The following is a 20,985-nucleotide window of genomic DNA, read 5'->3' as shown; positions in this document are numbered from 1 at the left end:
GCCGTCCATATCTGAACTGGCCTACATGGGACTCCAGATTGACAGTGATCTGGTTGACTCTTTAATCGCCTCATAAATGGATGAGCGACCTATCCAATGACTGGATAGGTACAATTAGCGATGTACAGTAAATGTTGGTGCAGCCAGCGACACGGGCATCCCATGAGAGAAAACTAAAATGGTTAATAGGTCATAAAGATTTGGATCATTTGGTACGCATGTCGGGAATTTAGAAGCCATATCTCGAAAATTGGACAGGCAATTGTGGATAATTTTACAGTGACGATACGTTGACCAGGAATCCACGAATACGGAAAAGACGGGAATCGCACAAAGTCACGATGTTCATTTGGAGAGCCTGGGATGAGGCAAAATTGCTTCCCTTGCGCCGTACGTATTCTGTGATTCTGTGAATAGTTGAACAGTTCTCAGTGTAAATATAGAAAAAGTTTCCCTTGTTGCGGATCCCAACTACACGCAGTCAAGGCAGTCAAGAATATTAGTAAGCATATCGACTCTGATTGGCTGTTTGAAATAAAGGGCAAGTCCATTAATGCCGCCGTCACGTCTCCTCCGGTGTCCTTCATTACATTCAAAGCCACTCCTCACAGGGCTCAATAAAGCAGCGATAGGCTACGTATCTCACTATCTCTGTTAGTAGGGAGGTACATTCCAGAAAATGTATTTCTTACTGGCTCTGATAACTCTATTTCGCGGTAAGAGATGCTGTTTAGATTGCTTTACTCGTCCTGTCTTTCATTTAATGTCAATAATGTACCTGTTTACTAACCTTCTGTCCCCATCTCTTTACCAGAGGTAAACCCACGGACCATCCGTCAGACTCCCGACGCTGCCTCTCGTTTTCCGCAAGAGTCACTGAGGTTGTCTTGCTCTGTGGCGGGAACGAGTACCCCTTACATGTACTGGTACAGACAATATCCAGGAAAGCAGCCGCAGCTGATATATTACTCCCAAACAATGGGGCACGAAATTCCGGAGGGAAAGGTGGACAATTTGAAGGCTGAGAGACGGAGTGATTCTGAGTTCAACCTGAAATTCTCCAGCCTGCAGGCTGATGACACGGCCGTGTACTACTGCGCCTGGAGTCTTCACAGTGACTCAGAAAGAAGCAACCGCATATCAAAAACAAGAAATGCAGCAGCAAAGATTAGTTCCGCACAAAACCGCGCGTTGCCGCGTTGTTTTGGAGAGCATTTTGAAGGACGGCAGTGCTTTATCCAAGAAGACCAGATATATTTGAACAGAAAGTGATGGCCGATTCATGTTTCAGAATTTAATTATCGCACAAAACATAGGCACGTGGATGCTCCTCGTCTTTCGCTCCTCAAGCCATTCGCAAGAATGCCAAATGTGAAGTGAGTACCAATTACAACTTCATCAGTCGGGAATGATGATTGGCTGTCAAATTGACTTTTATTGGTATGGATACGTTGTCGTGGAGAATGTGCAAGCTGACTGATGACTGACAGTTAACTGCCAAGCTTCGTTGAAGTTAAAATATGGCAGTTTGTAATCTTATTGGTCAAGGCATTGCCAAGGGAGCATGGCTGTCGTCCATTATTTGCAGTCGAAACAGGCGCACGCAAGAACACTTCGCTGTCTGACCAAAATGGCCCCATGTATTGATGCAGCCGCCCACACTACGACCGCAACTGATAACCTAAAATTGCTCACAGCCTATTCTGAGAAATCTCAAGGTTATTTAATGAGTGTTGTCCAATCTCGGAATCAAATCTAATGTGCGCTATGTTTTGAGTTTCGAAAATGTCGGTTGGTTGGGTCCGGTTAGTGTATTGCCTGTTGCCAACAGCACAATGGCTATTTAATATCACCCGCCAGTCTTTGGGACGTGCGGCCGACATACCTCGCACCTCAACGGCAAGGAAATGCATATTCCATTTCTCATTCGTCTGAGAGACAGAACATCGTTTTCCGCTTTCGGGCAGCATTCTGTTATTGGAGAACACGCGTCGTGTTGCTCCGGGATTGTATCAGCGAGGAACGTCTCTGTTCACCTGTTTGGCGAAGTGTGGCGCACGTCCGACTGCTGAAAGCTCGCACTAGTTGTCGGCTAAGTATAATATATAAAGGTGAATGCACAATGATGATGCCGGAACTGAAATGTTGCATCCTGACAGAAAATCATACATACTCCAGAACGGAATCCTGTCCCAAACTGATTATTTCCCTTCCTGGAACGGACTGCAGCTGGCTCTCTCCGACTATTTGGAGGCAGAGAAGTCTGGGTCGGATCAGAGCACTGAAGTGGCCCTACCTCTATACAGAAGCACCAGACAAGAATTGAATGCCTCACCAAAGGCTGACGCTTCGCAAGTGGAGACGCCTGCCGAGATACTATGAGCTTTGTGACACCTGCTTCCGCTCAACTGTTTGAAAGTCTATTGAAAACCGTTTAACCGCTTATTCAGACTTCGCTTTCACTTTTTAAAATAAAATAAACTGTTCATAGTGAATATTTAACCCTTTAATTGCCAGGCAGAGCTGAACCCTCGTAGCATGGTAGTCCTGTTACTGAACTAATAATTCAGTGACCTGGAGAAACGACCCGATATATTCATTCACATCAAGTCGTCTGCAATGCAAGTTAAAGTCAGTTAAATTAATAACATATTGCAATGGCAATATAATTCCATAATCATTGCCAGGAAGCTACTCCATTGCAAGAAACCCCATTCTGATCGCTGATCTCCTTGACGAATGGAAGTCTATCATCCATACCTCAGCCCCTATGACTATATCGACATGTGATATGGCCTAACATGTTTTCGGCGATATGCAAGAAACCGGTGAACCACTGTCATCGCCAATGCAATTAGGAACAGTTGCACACCCACGATACTGTACGTCGACATGAGAGCAAGTTCTGTTTGAACAGTGCCTGCAACACATGGCCACAACGGTTTTGTCTGTCTCTCTCTCTTGCTCTCTCTCTCTATCGATTGCCTCTTCGAAGCTACGGCGTTCCCTTAGCTCACAACCCAAACTGGAATAGGTAAACTAACACGTTAGGTGAAAATGCTTAACTGAATTACAAAGGAAAATATGTTCATATAATGATAGTATTTGCAGTGCAGAAGGAGGCCATTCGGCTCATCGAGCCTACACCGGCCCCTAAAAGAGCACCCTACCTAAATCCACACCTCCACACGACCCCCGTAACCCTGCAACCCCACCTAACGTTTTGGACACTACTGGGCAATTTAGCATGACCAATCCACCTAACCTGCACATCTGTGGACAGTGGGAGGAGAGCAGAGCACCCGAAGGAAACCCACACGTGACGGCTTCAGATTTCCCACCTAAATCTAAGTCACAGCGTTGAAATGATAACCGAAGATCAGCCTGTTTCCCACTCATCCTTGTATTACAATCTTAGGATTCTGTCTCGTCCCAGATTCTGGAACCTAATAACAAGGGTGAAACTCGCATTCTGAACAATATTGTGTATCGCACCGACAGCAAGCCTTCCAGTCCGTGTCAGTTCTCTGAGAGATGTAATGATTCAGTCCCACACATATTCAGCTCAGCCTGTCAACATTATTTTCGAATCATTTATCCCAACTATCCTTATCTAAGTTACCGATAAATCATGTCTGGCAATTGCTTCAATTTATTGACAAAAAAAAATGAAACTGGTATTGAATGCCAGTTTCATTACGGTGACCCTGAACCTATCCTAGAGAGCGCTAATCTCCGGTTCATGAATGTCCTTCCGGGAGAATAGCAGCCATCCATAATTGGCTCAGAATGCATGGAACTCCAGACACAGAGCAAAATCGCTCACTAGTAACTCTGCTGTTCAAGGTCCAGAAAGGACTCTTAAACCAAACTACTGCGTAATAGATTGTTGAGACCAAAGCAGACCACTCATCACCACCATCTGAAGGACAATCAAAGGTGGTCAATCTGTCGTGCCTAGGCGCCTCACGCACAAGCCATGCAATAAAACATTTTTAATGACTCGCACTCTGCACAAATCTTTCCTGATACTTTTTTTTTGCTGAAGGCGTCCATCTGGTTATGCATTTTTGTTATCCTTCGACTTTGTCACCACAATCCCATCCATTTCACACCCACATGTTCATTCCAGGTCGCAGTTTCGTTTGCTATCAGTAAGCTATCCAATTATTCTTTGAAATTTGCTTTTCTTCTACTCATCTTACACGGTCAGTACCGGCATTCAGATCATGATATCTCGCTGCATTGAAATACATGGTATCTTGTATCAATGATTTTCGCGCCAAGTGTCTTAAAGTATCATTATAGTGGGGACTCTTTAATTACGGACCAGCCGCGAGATTGAGTCTCATTTACAATATTGAAACTCTTCTGAGACTTATTCACTGTTATTACATTCCATCCTGTCGCACTACTGATCTCGGATTCGTAGGAAGTGACGTGAGCATAATAATTAAGACCGGATACTCCAGCAGTGATGTATTTCCAAGAGAGACACTGTCTTCCCAGATGCATTGAACTTCACTCCGTTCACATACCGTGCTGGCCCCGAATGAAAAGATGCTGTTGAAAGACCTTTATTGTCTACTCGTGATGGCTGCAGTTTCCCCACGTAAGTTTAAGTCGCAGCATTAGAATGATACCTGGAGCTCATCCTTCCTTCTCATCCCTGTATCAGAATCATATGATTCTGTCACGTCCCAGCTTCTGGAACTGAATAACTAGGGTGCTACTCGCATTCTGAGCGACCTGGCTGTACAGGGAAGTGACCCCATAGCCCTATTCAGCGAACAATAGAGTGTTCTGCCCCGTGCCCCGTTGGCAAAGATTATATGTGAAACGACCTTGAAAATGCCACCATACACTGTTCGCCTTTACTTTGCTGTTTGTTCGACCTTGCTGTCCTATAATTGGTCGGGGCGTTTGCTTGATAGCAGTGGCTGCAGCGTCATTTTAAATCCGATGGTTCATTGATTGGAAAAACAGTTTCGGTATGTCCTGTCGTTGCATCAGACACTTTTTTCTCTTCGGTATTATTACTTTATATGACATCATTATCGCAAAAGCTTATCGATTGTTATTGGAATCTACCCTCTTTTCCATTCAACAGTAATTTACGTCTCCTGTGTGGAACAGTCGCCTTCAGTCGTGTCGGTAGAAGCAGGACAATCGAAGACACTCAGGTGCAATCTTAAGCAGACTAGCTGCACTGTTTTGTACTGGGACAGACAACGGCAAAGCCGGGCAATTGAAGTTCTGTTTCATTCATCTGGAGGAGGGGTTCTTGAAAGTTCCGAGACGTTTGAATGCGAAAGCCCCTGAATTACAGAGTTTATTTTGAAACTGAACGACAGCAATCCATCTCACCCTGCTGTCTACTTCTGCGCACGTCGAACCGCACAGCGTTTCAGAATTCGGGTGTGAAGCGGCAAAAGACCTGCATGGTCCACGTGCAGTGTTCACTTCCCACCACCCGGTGGCAGCAGTAGATTGATCTCCAGGGCACATATTCTGCCCCCGACCCAGGAACCGCACATTAATTTGGCGCGAAGCAAGCCATCCGAACCATCGTGGCCGTTCCAGTGCCATTAGAACACCGTCACGCACCTCTTGCACAAGATCACATAGACCTCCATTCAGCCGCACAATCGGTTCCGTTACTGTGTTGGACCACGGCGGACCTCAACTCTTACTCGAAGGCTTCCGCCACCTTTTGTGATATAATTAGCAATGGCATCCAAAATTATTGTTCATGAAATCTTGGTTATACCTTGAGTACCCAGCGATCTTGCTGGGAATGGCGAGATTCGAATTCTCAAATTACTTCCAGGCATTCGAATTTGGCACCACAAAACAAAGTCATTTATTGTAAACCTCTAAACGAATTGATTAGTCCACGCTTCAATATTGTAATATCAAGTGACACGAAGCTGATTACATTCAGCCTGCCCCCCCCCCCTCCCCCCCCCCCCCCCCCCCATTTATATCCAGCCTGCTCAACAGAGTAGACTGACAGACTGCAAGTTCAGAATCCTGGCGCGTCCAACATACACGAGGTCAGATTTCAACGTTACTGTCATTTATACGGATATCGCTGTGGTATTCTTCAGGAAATAAATCTGCCGTGCTTCGCTGGTTGAGCACACATGACGCAGGCACAAATCAATGTGGCGGAATCTGATCTATTCTGTCACAGGGCTCAGAACGCCATCAGAAATTCCAAGCCGTTAGCAATTGGAATATTTTCAGTCAGCCGCCCACTTTACCAGAAAGATTTAGGGGGTCAGCACAGAAATATGCCTTTCAGCCTAAAACATACTAAACATACTCCGCTCATCATATCCCAATCTGTGTTAATCCCTTTTAAAAGCACTTAACCCATAGCCTGCAATGGTTTGGCGATTTGAGGAATCGCCTAGATGCTTCTTAACTGCTGCGAGAGAACATGCCTCTCCCACACTCTCAGACAACGCAATTCCCTCTTTCCACCACTCGTTGCGTGACTAAAATGTGTCATCAGGACCCCTCTAAAAAGCTTGGTCCGCATCTTAAAACTATTCTTTCAGGCCTCAGAGAACTTTGCCATGGGGAAAAGATTTTTACGAGCTACGCTATGTATGCCTCTCATAACTGTTATACCGCTACCAGATACCCCCTCAACCTCCACTCCTCGTGGAAAACTAATCCTGCCTAACCAGGCTCTCCTCACAGTTGAAACTTTATATCCCAGGCAACAGCCTATTGAATCTCCTCTGTACCGCCTCCAGTATAATAACGTTGTTCGATGGTGTGGTGCCCACACCTGCACACAGTATTACATCTATGGCCTGAGCAGTATTTTGTTAAGTTTCGTCAAGATTCCCCTGCTACTATTATCAATGCCCCCGTGGGTGAAGGCAAACATATCACATGCCTTTTATCGTTATCACCCGATCTACCTGTGCCGCCATCTTGCGGGTTATGGACATGTTTGTCAAGGAACCTTTGTTCTTCCATTCTGCTTATGGACCTACAGTTCATTGTGCATATTCTACCCTTCTTAGAACTCCCAATTTGCATCACCTCACACTTACCAGGATTCAATTCCATCGCCCGTACTCTGCCCAACTTACCCTGATTAATATCAGTCTGCAGCCGAAGACTGCCCTCCTCACTATCAACCACATCAGCAATTCTCTTTCCACCTGCAAATTTACTAATTAAACAGTCTAAATCTACATCCAAGTCGGTAATGTATACAACAAACAGCAACGTTTCCAAAACCCACCCCATTGTTACACCGCTGGCCATAGGCTTCAAATCACAAAAGCAACCCTCCACCCTTCATCTCCTATCAACACGCCAATTCCAGAACTTATTTTCCAACGTGCCTTGGATCCCATGAGGTGTAACGTTTTGGGCCAGCCTTCCGTGTGGATCCTGGTCAAAGGCCTCAGTGAACCCATTTACAGCACATCAGCTGCACTCCACGCATCGTTATTGGATACGACACCCTGGGAATATGCGCAAACAATTTCAACCCCACGGGCCCTGGAGTCCCACACAAGTGGATTAATCAATCAACTGTTTAAACTTTCCCAAAGTCATTTGCACTCGACTGCCCGATAATTTACAGTCACCATGTTTGTAAGTTGGAACAGAATTTCTGTTTATTTATCAGAAAAATAAAGATGTAATATGTAGTAATTTGAGCTTGTTGACAAGCAAGCCAACCTACTACCCCGTTTTAACCGTTCCACCCTCCACACACAGGATAAAATAATAAGGATAAAGGTGAATATGATAAGAGCCCTTGATTTCGAAAATGAGTTATTTGCTGCAGGCCTTCCTCCCGGTATGGTATTATATCGATGTCACCAGTGTACAATTATGGTGGTTTTATTGTAGGAACATCCATTCAGTGCTCATAGTCAGTAGGATGTCTTCTGGAAATACAATTTTAGCCTTTTGTAAAACTGGGCGTCAAACCCAAGAAGTCCACCTTTGAGTCGACTGCTCTCTTAAAACTCTTGGCAGAGCATCAAACCAAGCTTCCAGTCCGTGCTTTAATCTCAATCTTTTGCAGTTTTGATTAAATGCCACCCAGCCTCTCTGGGGAGAAATAATTCATCAGATCGTTAAGAGGGAGAGAGTTAGAGCACCTCCATCCAGGCTTTAGAATCCGAAGTGAAGCGAAAATCAGTCTTGTCATACTGAGAAACAATGAAACAATGACCACTTGTCATCGGCAAAGTCCAGTATCGCGTCAGAGTGCATCACCAGCCACGTCAGTGGAACTGAGTCATCAATGATTTATCTTGCTTGAATTAAAGGCACAGGTCCATTAACCGTACAGTAATCAAAATTGGAATCGCAAATGAAATATTAAAGAAAGAGGAAACCATGGAACAAACAACGTTTAAAGAGGAGGATGCTTACATGCCTCTCCCTATAAAAGGATGAAACTTTTGGATATAAACGTTTCGTTGTGAGGTATGCAATAGATAAAACACACATGCATACCCATCCAAATCCCCTTCGTAGTCATTATTAATGATTCAACCTTTAACCATGTGGCAAAGAATCCGTGAACATATGATATTTTCTGGGAATATGTACAATTATTAACATTGAACTGCTGTAGTGATAAACTCCAATGGAATATTCCTGCGTTCCAGCTTTTAAACTTTTCCATAAACGCAAGCGGATTATCGTCTGCAAATGTCCAATGTGGCCAGCACACAATCGTCATCCAATATGACCGTCGGTCCCGCAAACTCCTCTTGGCGTTCCACGGACAACAGCGACTTTGCTGGACGGCCCGGTGGCGTAGTGGTTCGCACTGCTACCGCGTGGTGCCGAGGACCCGGAGTTCGATCCTGGTCCTGGTTCACTGTCCCTGTGGAATTTGCACCTTCTCCCCCTGTCTGCGCAACTCTGCCCCTACAATCCAAACATGAGCAGGATAAGTGGATTGGCCACTTATATCGTCCCTTAATTGGAAACAAAGTAATTTGGTACTTTAATTTAATTTTCTTTACGATCTAACCGAGCCAATCTATTTTTCGTCAGGACGGATGGTGCTGCCGTGTTTCAAACTTTCTTATATCTGCTGTATGATTAGTTAACAGAGTTCCCCAGGTTCTTCCCTGCAACTCGTTCGAAACTTCTTCAGTACACTTGTTATACATGTCTCTCTCTGATAATGCAGTCAGGCTTCCTTGACTTCCCAATGAACGTTTAGTCAAACTTCCAGGATCTCTTGCAGTCAATTTAAAAATAGCGCTGTCAGTACTTGGAGAATTATTTGGTTCAGTTTTAAACAACAGACACCTTTAAACCCCTCCAGCTTTACATTTTACTGTCCTTCGTATGTTTACCTTCAGCACAAAGTGCAGCTGAGGGTTCAAGCCAGTGAGTTGTCCGTCATAAACCCGGACGGCTCTTTCTTTTGATCACCTTCGGACTGAATAGACTCAGAATCTGGTTCACTCCTAGTGTCCTCTGATATGTGTCAATGCCTGTAAACATTTCCTTTTTTGAGTCATTCAGTGCCCTACGAATTTTCCTCACTGTCACATGCCCTACTGTTAGCATCTCATGATCTATTGGCAGTACGTCCTGGAAACACTCTGCAGTCAAAAGTGAAGTTACAACTTTCACTCCCACTAAATCACTCCCCAGAAGTATGTCTACTCCTTCCACTGGGAATTCCTTCACCACTCCCCAAACTACTGGACCAACAGTAAATCACACTCCAATTGCACTTTAGACAGTGAAACTGGGATGCAACATCAGGCACCTGCTGAATGTGATCATGCCACCACCCAGGTAGGAAACACCTGGCGTGACATTCTCCCTGGATGCGATAAAGGCCTCTGACTGTGCCGAATGGAGATGCATCATGGACGTAATAGAACGGGTTGTGTTTGGGCCATGATTCATCTCGCCAGTGAAATTACTGTACAGTGTCCCCATAGTACGGACAAACAGCATCAGTTATAAACACATCGGCTGCACAGGATCACCTGAGAGCCATGCCCTTTGTCCCCGCCGATATTTGCTTTAGCAATTGAGCCACTGGCAATCACTCTCAGGTTAGCGATTTGGTGGAAAACCATCCACAGGGGGGACAGGGAGCACAGTTTCACTACAGGTGACCCCTGCTCTGCAACCCCAACCCCCTAGCCAGCATGGAAGGAAAATGGAACTAAATGAAAATGAAATGAAATCGCTTATTGTCCCGAGTAGGCTTCAAATGAAGTTACTGTGAAAAGCCCCTAGTCGCCACATTCCGGCGCCTGTTCGGGGAGGCTGGTACGGCAATGAGTTCCGAGCCTCCTCAGGTTACGATCCTGAACTGGGCAAGAGCGAAATATTCCCCGTGAATCCGCAGAGTTGGGTATTAGAGCTATGGAATTGACACTTCAAGCTGGACCACGTCAAATTCCGATGCCTGGGATCCAAATAGTCCACGATTGGACATAGGTCCACAAATGGAACCTGCCTAGTCTCGTGGAGGAGGTAAAGAGGGGCCTGTGGAGCTGGGGCTATCTCGCGCTCTCCCTGGTCGGGAGAGTGCAGACGATCAAAGTGAACGTGTCGAAGCTCCTCTTCCTGTTCAGATCCCTCCCGGTCTTCATTCCCAAGGGTTTCTTCACTGAGTTTGACAAATTCGTCACGGCGGTTATGTGGAGGGGAGGAACTCAAGTATGTGAAAGAACGTTTTGCAAAGAAGGAGTAACATTAGGGGCCCAGCCCTCTCGAGCGTCCTATTGTACCACTGAGCAGATACAGCAGAAAGAGTATGGGGATGCGTCAAGGATCCGGAAATGGAATCGGTTTAAATGCAGGAACTTTGATGCTCAGGGTCAACCATCCGAGCACATGCCAGGGACACATTCCCATTCCCCCCGCCAGATACACAAGAACCCCAGTGCTAGTGGGGCCACTGAGAATATGGAACCAACTGAGACACCACTTCAGTCTTACCGCGATATCCACCATGGCCCCCACCTTCAAGAACCATACGTTGATCCCCGTGTTGACAGAAGCCTCCTTTAAAAGGTAGCGACATCTGAAGGGGTACTGATGGTAGGGGTCTTACACATAGACGACAGAGTAACGGACCTAGGGGAACTCACGGACAAGCGCCAGCTCCCAAAAGAGCTATGGTATGTAGAAATAAGGGACATCCTCCAAACGGAAATAGCAATTTGCCCCCAGGTACCATGCACACCATCCTGTGAGACTTCTGACTGTGGGCGAATGAGGAAATAGTAAGTGAGCGGCCATATATATATATATGACTGCGAGAGGAGGCACGGTCACCACTGGACAATTCGTGATAGTAATTGGGGAAGGAGTTGAGCATGGCGATAGGGGGAGCACTCTGGTTCGAAGCATTCAATAGGGTGAACTCTACTGAAACATGAGCCTAATGCAGATCAAGCTGGGTCACAGGGAGCACTTAACCAGAACGCGGATAAGTGTCTTATACTCAGCGGTGGAGGACAAATGTGAATGGTGCCAGGGAGGCCTAGCCAACCACACATACATGTTCTGGCCTTTCAGCAGACTCGCCGGGTACGGTACAGCCTTTTTCGATGCCATACCCCAGGTTGTGCGTGTGAGGATGCGCCATGTCCGCTGGCGGCAGTCTTCGGGATATCGGAACAGCCAGATCTCTTTCAGTGGACATGGTCAGACGCCCCAGCATTCGCCTGCCTTATCGCCTGCTGATGACTCCAGCTCGGCTGGCGATTAGCAGCATCAGCTAAGGCCACTGATTGCCATCCGAGTTGCAGAGCTTCTCAAATTGGGGAAAATAAAATACGCCATTTGGGGATCGGAGGAAGGCTTCCCCAGCATCCATGTCTATTCGCCAGCCTCTTGTGAGACATGCCCGTGACGAGCAACCAATAAGTAAATGTTGAGGGGGGAGCGAGACTATCAGACAACGAAGATCGTGATCAAGGGAGGAGGGAAAAGAAGAAGAGGAAAGGGCGGAAGAACAGGAGGGGAGTGAAGACGGCAAAGCCAATTCAGGGCAAGCAGGGCAGCGGAGCCAGGCGGGTCAAAAGGCAATAGGACAGTGGGGACCACCACAGCAACCACAACAGCAAAGCAGAAACACGCATGACTGACGCCGAGCAAACCTCCTGGTATGTTGTAGTACCGGCTGCAGCACGGCCATAAGTAAAATGGTCGGGTTGTGGCAACCGACTCCAGGGAGCTCCACAACTCTGCATCGATTCATTTTCTTGAATGCAAAATGGTTTGCGTGTCCTTCATTATCTCCTTTTGTATACCCATTTTATAGATTTCCAGATTGTTTTTATTGTTGTGTGTTATCCATGGCATGTGTCGGTGTAAATATTGTGAAACAATAAAAAATACATTACAAATGTGGTATTTCAAAGAGTGTGGGTCAAAAGCTGCCTGTTAAGAAATAAGGACGGTTTTTAGTCAGTATCATTTGATTTTTATCGAGCGGGACAGTGAAGAACAATTATATATTCCCAAGTTAGTGTGGTGACTGGCTTCTGGAGGAACATACAGTGTTCGCAATCCCAGGTATCTGCCGCCCTGCTTTTCTACTTGTTAGCTGCCCTTGTTCGGAAGCTGTAGTCTGAGGAGGTTTTATGAGTTCCTTCATTGCAATGTGATGGTGGTACACCCTGCTGCCGCCGTAATTATGAGGGGCATAGACAGAGTGGATAGTCAGAGGCTTTTTCCCGGGGTAGAGGGGTCAATTACTAGGGCGCATAGGTTTAAGGTGAGAGGGGCAAGGTTTAGAGTAGATGTACGAGGCAAGTTTTTTACACAGAGGGTAGTGGGGGCCTGGAACTCGCTACCGGAAGAGGTGGTGGAAGCAGGGACGATAGTGACATTTAAGGGGCATCTTGACAAATACATGAATAGGATGGGAATAGATGGATACGGACCCAGGAAGTGTAGAAGATTGTAGTTTAGTCGGGCAGCATGGTCGGCACGGGCTTGGAGGGCCGAAGGGCCTGTTCCTGTGCTGTGCATTTCTTTGTTCTTTGTTCTTTGTAATGTAACCTGATGGAAAGGATGTCAACCGATCCAATGCACTGTCCAGATGATGTCGAGCTTCTTGGCTGCTGCAGAAGTTGCTCTCCAGTACGCACGTGGAGAAAACGCCTTCAAAGTCCTAACCTCAGTTTTGTAAATTGTGGACAGATTCAGTGAGCCAGGAGGTCAGTTACTCGCCGCACAATTCGTGGCCTCGGACATGTTCTTGTAGACACACTTGTTTTGCGGCTAATTCTATTAGGTTCTGGTCAATGATATCTCCAAGGGTATTGATATTGGCGTATTCAGCGATGCTAATGAAATTCAATGTCGAAGGGTCCCAGGTTCAATTCCGGCTTGCGTCACTGTCTGTGCGGAGTCTGTACGTCCATCCCGTGTCTGCGTGGGTTTCCTCCGGGTGCTCCGGTTTCCTCCCACAGGCCAAAGATGTGCAGGTTAGGTGGATTGGCCATGCTAAATTGCCCTTAGTGTCCAAAATTGCCCTTAATGTTGGCTGGGGTTACTGGGTTATGGGGATAGGGTGGAGGTGTTGACCTTGGGTAGGGTGCTCTTTCCAAGAGCCGGTGCAGATTCGATGGGCCGAATGGCCTCCTTCTGCACTGTAAATTCTATGATAATACAGATGTTGCCCTGGTCGTGTCACATATGCGCATGGACTGTTTTAATATCTGAGGGATTTTGAATTGTTCTGAACAGTGTAAAGTCGTTAGTGAACTCCTTATCATGGAAGGAAGATCATTGATAAAGCAACAAGATGATGTAGCCTACGTGACAACCCTGAAGAACTCTCATATCTATGTACTGGAACTGAGATGAGTGATCTCCAACAACTAAAGACATCTGCCTTTGTGCCATTGCTGAATCCAACCAGTTGAGACCTTATCCCTCAATACCCATTGACCCCATCTTTGTTTTGGCTGCTTCATGAGGCATTTGCTGAAACGATGCATTGATATAAATAGCCGTCTCCCTCAGCTTCACTCTGGAATTCATGTTCTGTTTCTACTTCAAGCACAGCCATAATGAGATAATGAGGTAATGAGCAGAGTGACACTAAATAACACAGTACACGATGATCAGATTATTGCTAATCAAGTGCCGGCCGACAGCTCTGTTGTAAATCCTTTCCATCGCTTTACTGATGACCGAAAATAGATTGGCATGGATTTGCCCTGATTTGTGTGTGCAGGACAACTCTGAACGTTTTCCCACATTGCCATACATATGCCAGTGTTATGCTTGTAAAGCAGGCGCCTGGCTCGGAACGTGACGTGTTTATAGATTCATAGAAGTTTTCATCATGAAAGGAGGTCAGTCGTTTGATCATGTCCATCCCACTCAACAATTATTCACTACACAAATTTCATTGTTCAGCGGTTGGTGCAAGTGTATTTTTAAATACTTCTTCAATGTTACGAGAGTGTTTTATGCAAACATCCTATTGGACAGTGAGTTCAGTACTCCCACCACGATAGCGCCTGAGCTTGGTGACTCTCTGCGAACATTCCCAAACAGATTCCCTGATTAGATCTCCTATAATCGTAATAATGTCTTAAAATGTAATTCTGACACTAATACTAATCATTCTGTTTTATTTTACCTTGCAGTTTTGAAGATCTCCGAGGTCCGTCGAGCGCACCTTTTGACATGACTCGACCCGCTCCTGATGACCTGACCAGACCTGGAAGCTGAGGAGGCCCAAATCGGAAGTGCGGCCTCGACTTCGATTTTGACCCGACCCGAACGCCGGAGTGACGGTCCCTGCCGAGGTACTGACGCCAGCACCCGGACCGCCCGACCCAGTCGCCTGAGTACCCAACCCGCCCCCAACCACAACACCTGGCCCGACCCCACCCGGAGGGGCCCGCCAGTGGCCCGACTTACCTAAGGATGGATTATAGGTCAGGGTCGCCTGACTTAAACGCACCAAACCTGTCCTTCAGTAGAGGGCCACTCTCCCGATTGAGCCATGGTTCCCGGTTGGGGAATCGCTGCACTGCTTTCTTCGGCAGGCAGTCGTCCACACATTTACTTATGAAATCTGTGACGGTGGTGGCATACTCATTTAGGTTGGTCACTGAATTCTTACATTTGGACCAGTCCAGTGTTTCCAAGCAGTCAGGTACGATCTCTTCTGTTTCCTCGGACCAGCACTGCACAACCTTCCTAACCGGATTCTCCTGCTTAGGGTTCGGCTTGTATGTCGGGAGACGAACGACTGTCTTATGCTTAAAGTTTGATTTTCCAAATTGCGTTTGCAGGATGGAGCGGCGGCCCTGACATCAATCGTACTGAAGTACATCGAGAGGTTGGTTCTGAAACAAATCAACTCCATACTCCCAGAAAGCCATGAGCCACTGCAATTTGCATACCACCGCAACTGGGACACAGCAGACGCAATCTACCTGGCCCTCCACTCATCCTTGGAGTGTCTCCACAACAAGGACTTCGACGTAAGACTCCTATTTATTGATCATAAGACATACAGCTCCTCCTTCAAGAGCATAATCCCAGCCAAGCTCATGTCAAAACTCCAAAACCTAGGACTTGTCTCCTCACTCTGCAACTGCATCCTCGACTTTCTGACCCACAGACTACAATCAGTAAGAATAAACATGACCTCCTCCACAATAATCCTCAATACTGGCGCCTGGTATGGCAACTGCTCGGCCCCAGAGCGCATGGAACTTCAGAGAGTCGCGTATACTGCTCAGTCTATGACACGAACCCGCCTTCCATCCATGGACTCTATCTACACCATCACTGCCTTGGGAAAGCGGGCAGGAGAATAAAAGACCCTTCCTATCCGTCTTACTCACTCTTCCAACTTCTTACAACGGGCAGGCGATACAAAAGTCTGAGAACATGCATGAACAGACTCAAAACAGCTTCTTCCCCGCTGTTACCAGACTCCTAAGTGACCATCTTATGGACTGACCTGATTAATACTGCATTCCTGTATGTTTCATCCGCTGCCCATGTCATTGTATTTACATTGTGTACCTTGGTTGCCCTATTATGTATTTTCTTTTTTTTCCATGTACTAAATGACTTGTTTATGCTGCTTGCAGAAACATACCTTTCACTGTACCACGGTACACGTGACAATAAACAAGTCCTTAATCTCCTCTCAGCGTTTTACAAATTAATCTTATTCTATAACCGCTTGTTATCGACTCCAACATTAATCAGCAAAGTGCCTTTATATGCACCCTATGTATGCCGCGTATACTATTATACACATATATCAGGCCCCCTCTCAACCTGCTCTGCTCCAAGGAAATCAGCCACAACACATTTCTCCTCATACCGCACTCCTTCCAGCCCATGCAACATCCTAGAAAATCTCCTCTGTACACTCTGCTGTGCAATCAGACCCTTCCTTTCATGTAGTACCCGGACTGCACAAAGTATTACTGTTCTAACCTAAACAGCAGCCTATAGAGTTTCAGTATCACCTCCATGCATTCTATGCCAGATTAACAAAGACAAATATTCCTTATGCCTTCTTAAGCACATTATTTACCTGGCCAGTCACGTTTAGGGATTATGGATATGCAGTCCACATTTCCTCTGATGCTCAGTGCTCTCCCGGGTCCTGCCACTGATAATGCAACCATTTGTTTTTAAAACCCCACCCCCAAATTTCATTACATCGCAGCTTCCTGTGATGAATTCCATGTGCGCCTAATCTACTGATCTGACAAGTCAATTGGCATCCCCCTGCTATCATCTTCACTGGATACCACCCTATTATTTTCTGTCTCATCCGCGAGCATCTTGACCGTACCACCGAAATTTAAGTCAAAATCATGACTGTACACTCGGGATAGCAAGGCCTGCAGCATTGGTGCTGCCGAAATCCACTGGAAACAAATTTTCACTCACAGACCACTCTGTTTCTTGTCTTGCAGGTAATGCTGGATCAAATGAGATACTTTGCGTTGGATTTCATAGGCCCTAACTTGTTTGAGCAGCCTATCATAAGGGACTTATTTAAAAGTTGCGAACGTCCACATATAACACATCAAATTAATTATCCTCATCACACTCCCGCTTCCCTCCTGAAAATGTATCCATCAAATTTGCCACCCCTTACTAAATTCAAGCTGTGTGTTCCTGATTAATCCGTGTCAATACAAGGATATACTTATTGTATCCCACCGAATCGCTTCAGTGACAATCCTCTACACGTTTAGGCTGGCTGGCCTATGGTTTTCTGGTCTCCCCCTGTCGCCCATCCTTCAAAATGTTTTAAATGTTCGGAATCCTCCAGTCATCTGTTGTCTCGCCAGTGACCAGTGAGGCTTTAAAAGATAGTACTAGTGCCCCTGATATATCTCCCCTTGCCTCCATCTTGGATTCTTCTTATCCGTCCTGCGCACGTATCTACTCCATGGCTGCAAATCCGGCTCATAGCTAGTCTTTCCGTATGGTAATATCCTCTGAAATTTGCCAGTCCTCCATCATGATTTCCACACCAGCGTCGGCCTTTTCCAATGGGAAGAGCTACGCTAATTATTCATTGAGGACTTACGAAGGTCGCCCAGGCCCACACACATTATACCTAACTTCACTAGTTGTTCTCGTGTTTTTCATACATTAAATAAAACACTTTGCGTTTTATTTTATTCTACCCGCCAAATACTTTTGATGCATCCCCACCTCTTCCTAAATTGATTTTAAAGTTCTACTGCACTTTTCACATTCCTTTATGTCCCGTGACATCTCGGATGATATGGTCTTCCTGCCAGCCTTTATCTTCACCAGGACATATTTTCCCTGTACTTTCGCTGTCTTTTCCTTGAAGGCCTGTCACTGCTCTGAATATTTGATCTGAAAGTAGTTGTGCCCAGTCCATATGGACTAAATTGCATCTTCACTGAGCAAAATGAACCTATCCTGAGTGAAGAAGTTTTATTCCCTGACCATCCATGTCGTTTTCCACAGCTATACTAAATCAAGACAAATTATGTTCACTACGCCCAAAGTGCCTGGTGGTGTGCCTTCCACCAGACCCTGTTCATTCTCGAAATATTTGTCCCACAATTGTAGAAAGCCGAAGAGATCCTTTGTTCAGCTTTGTACAGAGGGGCAAAAATGTTCTCCTGGATTGAATTGAAACATTTTGATCCCCTCACATGTTGCACAGTAAATCTTTCCAAATTAATATTTGGGCAGGTAAAATGCCCTACTATTGCTGCCTTATTGCTACTGCACATTTCTGAAACTTTGCTATATATGTGACCCGCTATCTCTTCCTGAGTACTTGGGGGCATGCATTGCACACCCAATCGGGCCTTTCCCACTTTTGTGTTATTTTACATCTTCCCATATGGCCTTATTTCATAATTCGCCTGGAATATTATCCCTCCTCACTGATTTAATCGATTTCCTGATCAATATCGCGACCCCGCCACTTCCAATCGCCTCTGCATTTGGTCTGAATACTCCATAACCAGGAATGTTGAGCTAACAATCCTTCAATCAACTCGGTCGTAGCTGTGATATCATACTCCCATGTGTTTATCTGTGCCCTTAGCATGTCTCATTTGTTCCTCAGGATCTTTCCAGTAAGATATATTCAATTTAGTCTTGTTAGACTCACTTCTTTCTTTTCAAGGCTATGTTCCTCTGCTAATCAGTCTGACTGGCGTTTCAGCTTCTAATTCCAACTCAGCTTACTTCCCCGCTGGATTTCCTTGGCAGGATCCCACCCACCTTACCATTCAGTTTCAATCCACCGAAGAGCGATAGCAAACCTTCCGGCGAGAGTATTGGTCCCCTTCCTATGGAGATTAAACAGATTATTCCCCAAGAATAGCACCTATTGGAGCAGGATACCAATGCCGTCCCTCCTGCACTATCTCTCCAGCCATGCAGTCATCTTCTCTCTGCCAATGTTCATATAATTACTTATCTCTGGCACTTGAAGTAATTTCGCAGAATCCCTACAGTGCAGAAGGAGGCTATTCGGCGCATTGAGTCTGCACTGGCCCTCTGAAAGAAAACCTACTTAGCCCCCCCCCCCCCCCCCCGTCCCCGACCCGTCCCGTCCCCCGTCCCCCCCGTCCCCCCCGTCCCCCGTCTGATCACCATAAACGTTCACATTGTTCGTGATCAATCCACCTACACTGCACAAATGTAATACTGGTAGCCTGTTTCGCTCAGTTGGCTACACAGCTGCAGAGCGAGGCCAGCGGATTGGGTGCAATTCCCGCACCGGCTGAGGTTATTCATGAAGGCCCGGCCTTCTCAATATCTCCTGTCGCCTCAGGTTAAACCACTACCAGGCAACTCTCCCCTCAAAGGGGAAAGTCATCTCGGTATATGGCGACTTGCGCATCGCACATTTGGGCTCAAATGAACAATGTATCATGGAAAATCCATCGTTGATCTGTGGCAGGAAGGTGTAACACCCAGAGGAAACAAATGCAGACTCTCAGAGTAAGTGCAAAGTTTACAGATTCACCCAAGGCTGGAATTAAACACGGGTCCCTGTGCTGAACCACTGTGTAATCGTACCACCTGAAGTCCTATTTTTCGTTGAGGTCCTAACGCAGTACATTTTGTTTGCAGGAGCTCATGTATCTTTCTTCCTGTGCTATTGGTCGCAAAATGGAACAGGACAGATGGCTCCGCCCTTCCCAAAGCCCCACAAGAGTTATATGGTTTCCATGACCCTGGCACCCCCGAGACAACGCAACATTCTGGAGTTATGTCTAGAACCATAGACTAGCCGGTCTACTTCCTTGATTAATGTATCCCCGACCATTATTGCCCGGTAACACAATGATATTACACAGGATATAATGCTTTTTAAAAAAAAATCCTGGATGACTTTAGTGATAGCAACGACTAAATGCGCTGTATTATTGCCCATCAGGTAGTAAATGGTGCAGGTGGGAGGGCCGCACACATCTGGCCCAGAATTACAATTGCTAGTAAAATAACCGAAAGGTAAAGAAGAAGATAGCCTTTAAGAATAGCAATCTGTATTGTCACAAATAGGCTTACATCAACACTGCAATGATGTTACTGTGGAAAGCCCCTCGTCGCCACATCCCGGCGCCTGTTCGGGTACACAGAGGGAGAATTCAGTATGTCCAAATTGCCTAACAGCACGTTTTTCGGGACATGTGGGAGGAAACCGGAGTACACGAAAAAACCCCACGCAGACACGGGGAGAACCTGCAGACTCCACACAGACAGTGACCCAAACCAGAAGCGATCAAACATTCCCTGCATCTAAACAGTGTTGTCGTTGCACGATCTTAGCAACAACAACGTGCGGTTTCGAAGTGCACCAGCAACGAAAATGAGGAAAAAGAAATGTACCCCGATCCAACCCGCCACCATCCCACCCATCTCATTGTCTAACTGAGTCAGCATAAAGAATGTTTAGTCATATAAGTCTAGGAATCTCGTTATTATTTTGGTGTGTTTATGAATCTGTAAATCTCGGGTTTTAAAAAATACAGATTTAAATCTGACAGGCCACTACCCACATCGTACGCCTCAAAAAGGTGCTTGGGATTGACAATCAGAACAGTCAACCCTGCTTTTCCGCCAGTCACATCCCCAAACCCAAGCTTAATTTTTAATATTAATGTGTAAATCCACATGCGCTAAACCTGAATTAGACCGGCCTTATCATGCTGTAATTGGACAAAACCTGGTCCGACGCACACCAGGGGCCGAGAGCGTGCAACGCTAGATCCCATGAGGATCAAGACTCTTATCCGGAATGAAATCCGAGTCTTGTCCAAGCATTGCATTGAAATTCCCTGGAGAGTTTCCTTGGATTTGGTCCCACACAGGTTTGATGGTGCACCTCAGCAGTGGATGAAATAAAATGTCTCCAGGTGTGAATATAAGAACATAAGAACTAGGAGCAGGAGTAGGCCATCTGGCCCCTCGAGCCTGCTCCACCATTCAATGAGATCA

The 20,985-nt window shown here is 46.0% G+C and overlaps 1 protein-coding gene across 1 annotated transcript in view; it reads left to right on the top strand.

Moving 5' to 3' along the window:
- The first annotated feature begins 622 nt into the window (after window positions 1–622).
- LOC140411309 (uncharacterized) overlaps window positions 623–20,985 on the top strand; it is a 91,087-nt gene continuing 70,724 nt past the window's right edge. Inside the window, exons 1-2 of the mRNA XM_072500430.1 lie at window positions 623–716; window positions 815–1,114. Coding sequence (XP_072356531.1) covers window positions 680–716; window positions 815–1,114 — 337 coding nt within the window. The 5' untranslated portion in view covers window positions 623–679. The remainder of the gene's footprint in view (window positions 717–814; window positions 1,115–20,985) is intronic.

Source organism: Scyliorhinus torazame, chromosome 4 (assembly GCF_047496885.1).
Source record: "Scyliorhinus torazame isolate Kashiwa2021f chromosome 4, sScyTor2.1, whole genome shotgun sequence".
Lineage (NCBI taxonomy): Eukaryota > Metazoa > Chordata > Chondrichthyes > Carcharhiniformes > Scyliorhinidae > Scyliorhinus > Scyliorhinus torazame.
Note: the sequence above shows the minus strand (reverse complement) of the source record. Positions and strands in the feature narration are given on the sequence as shown.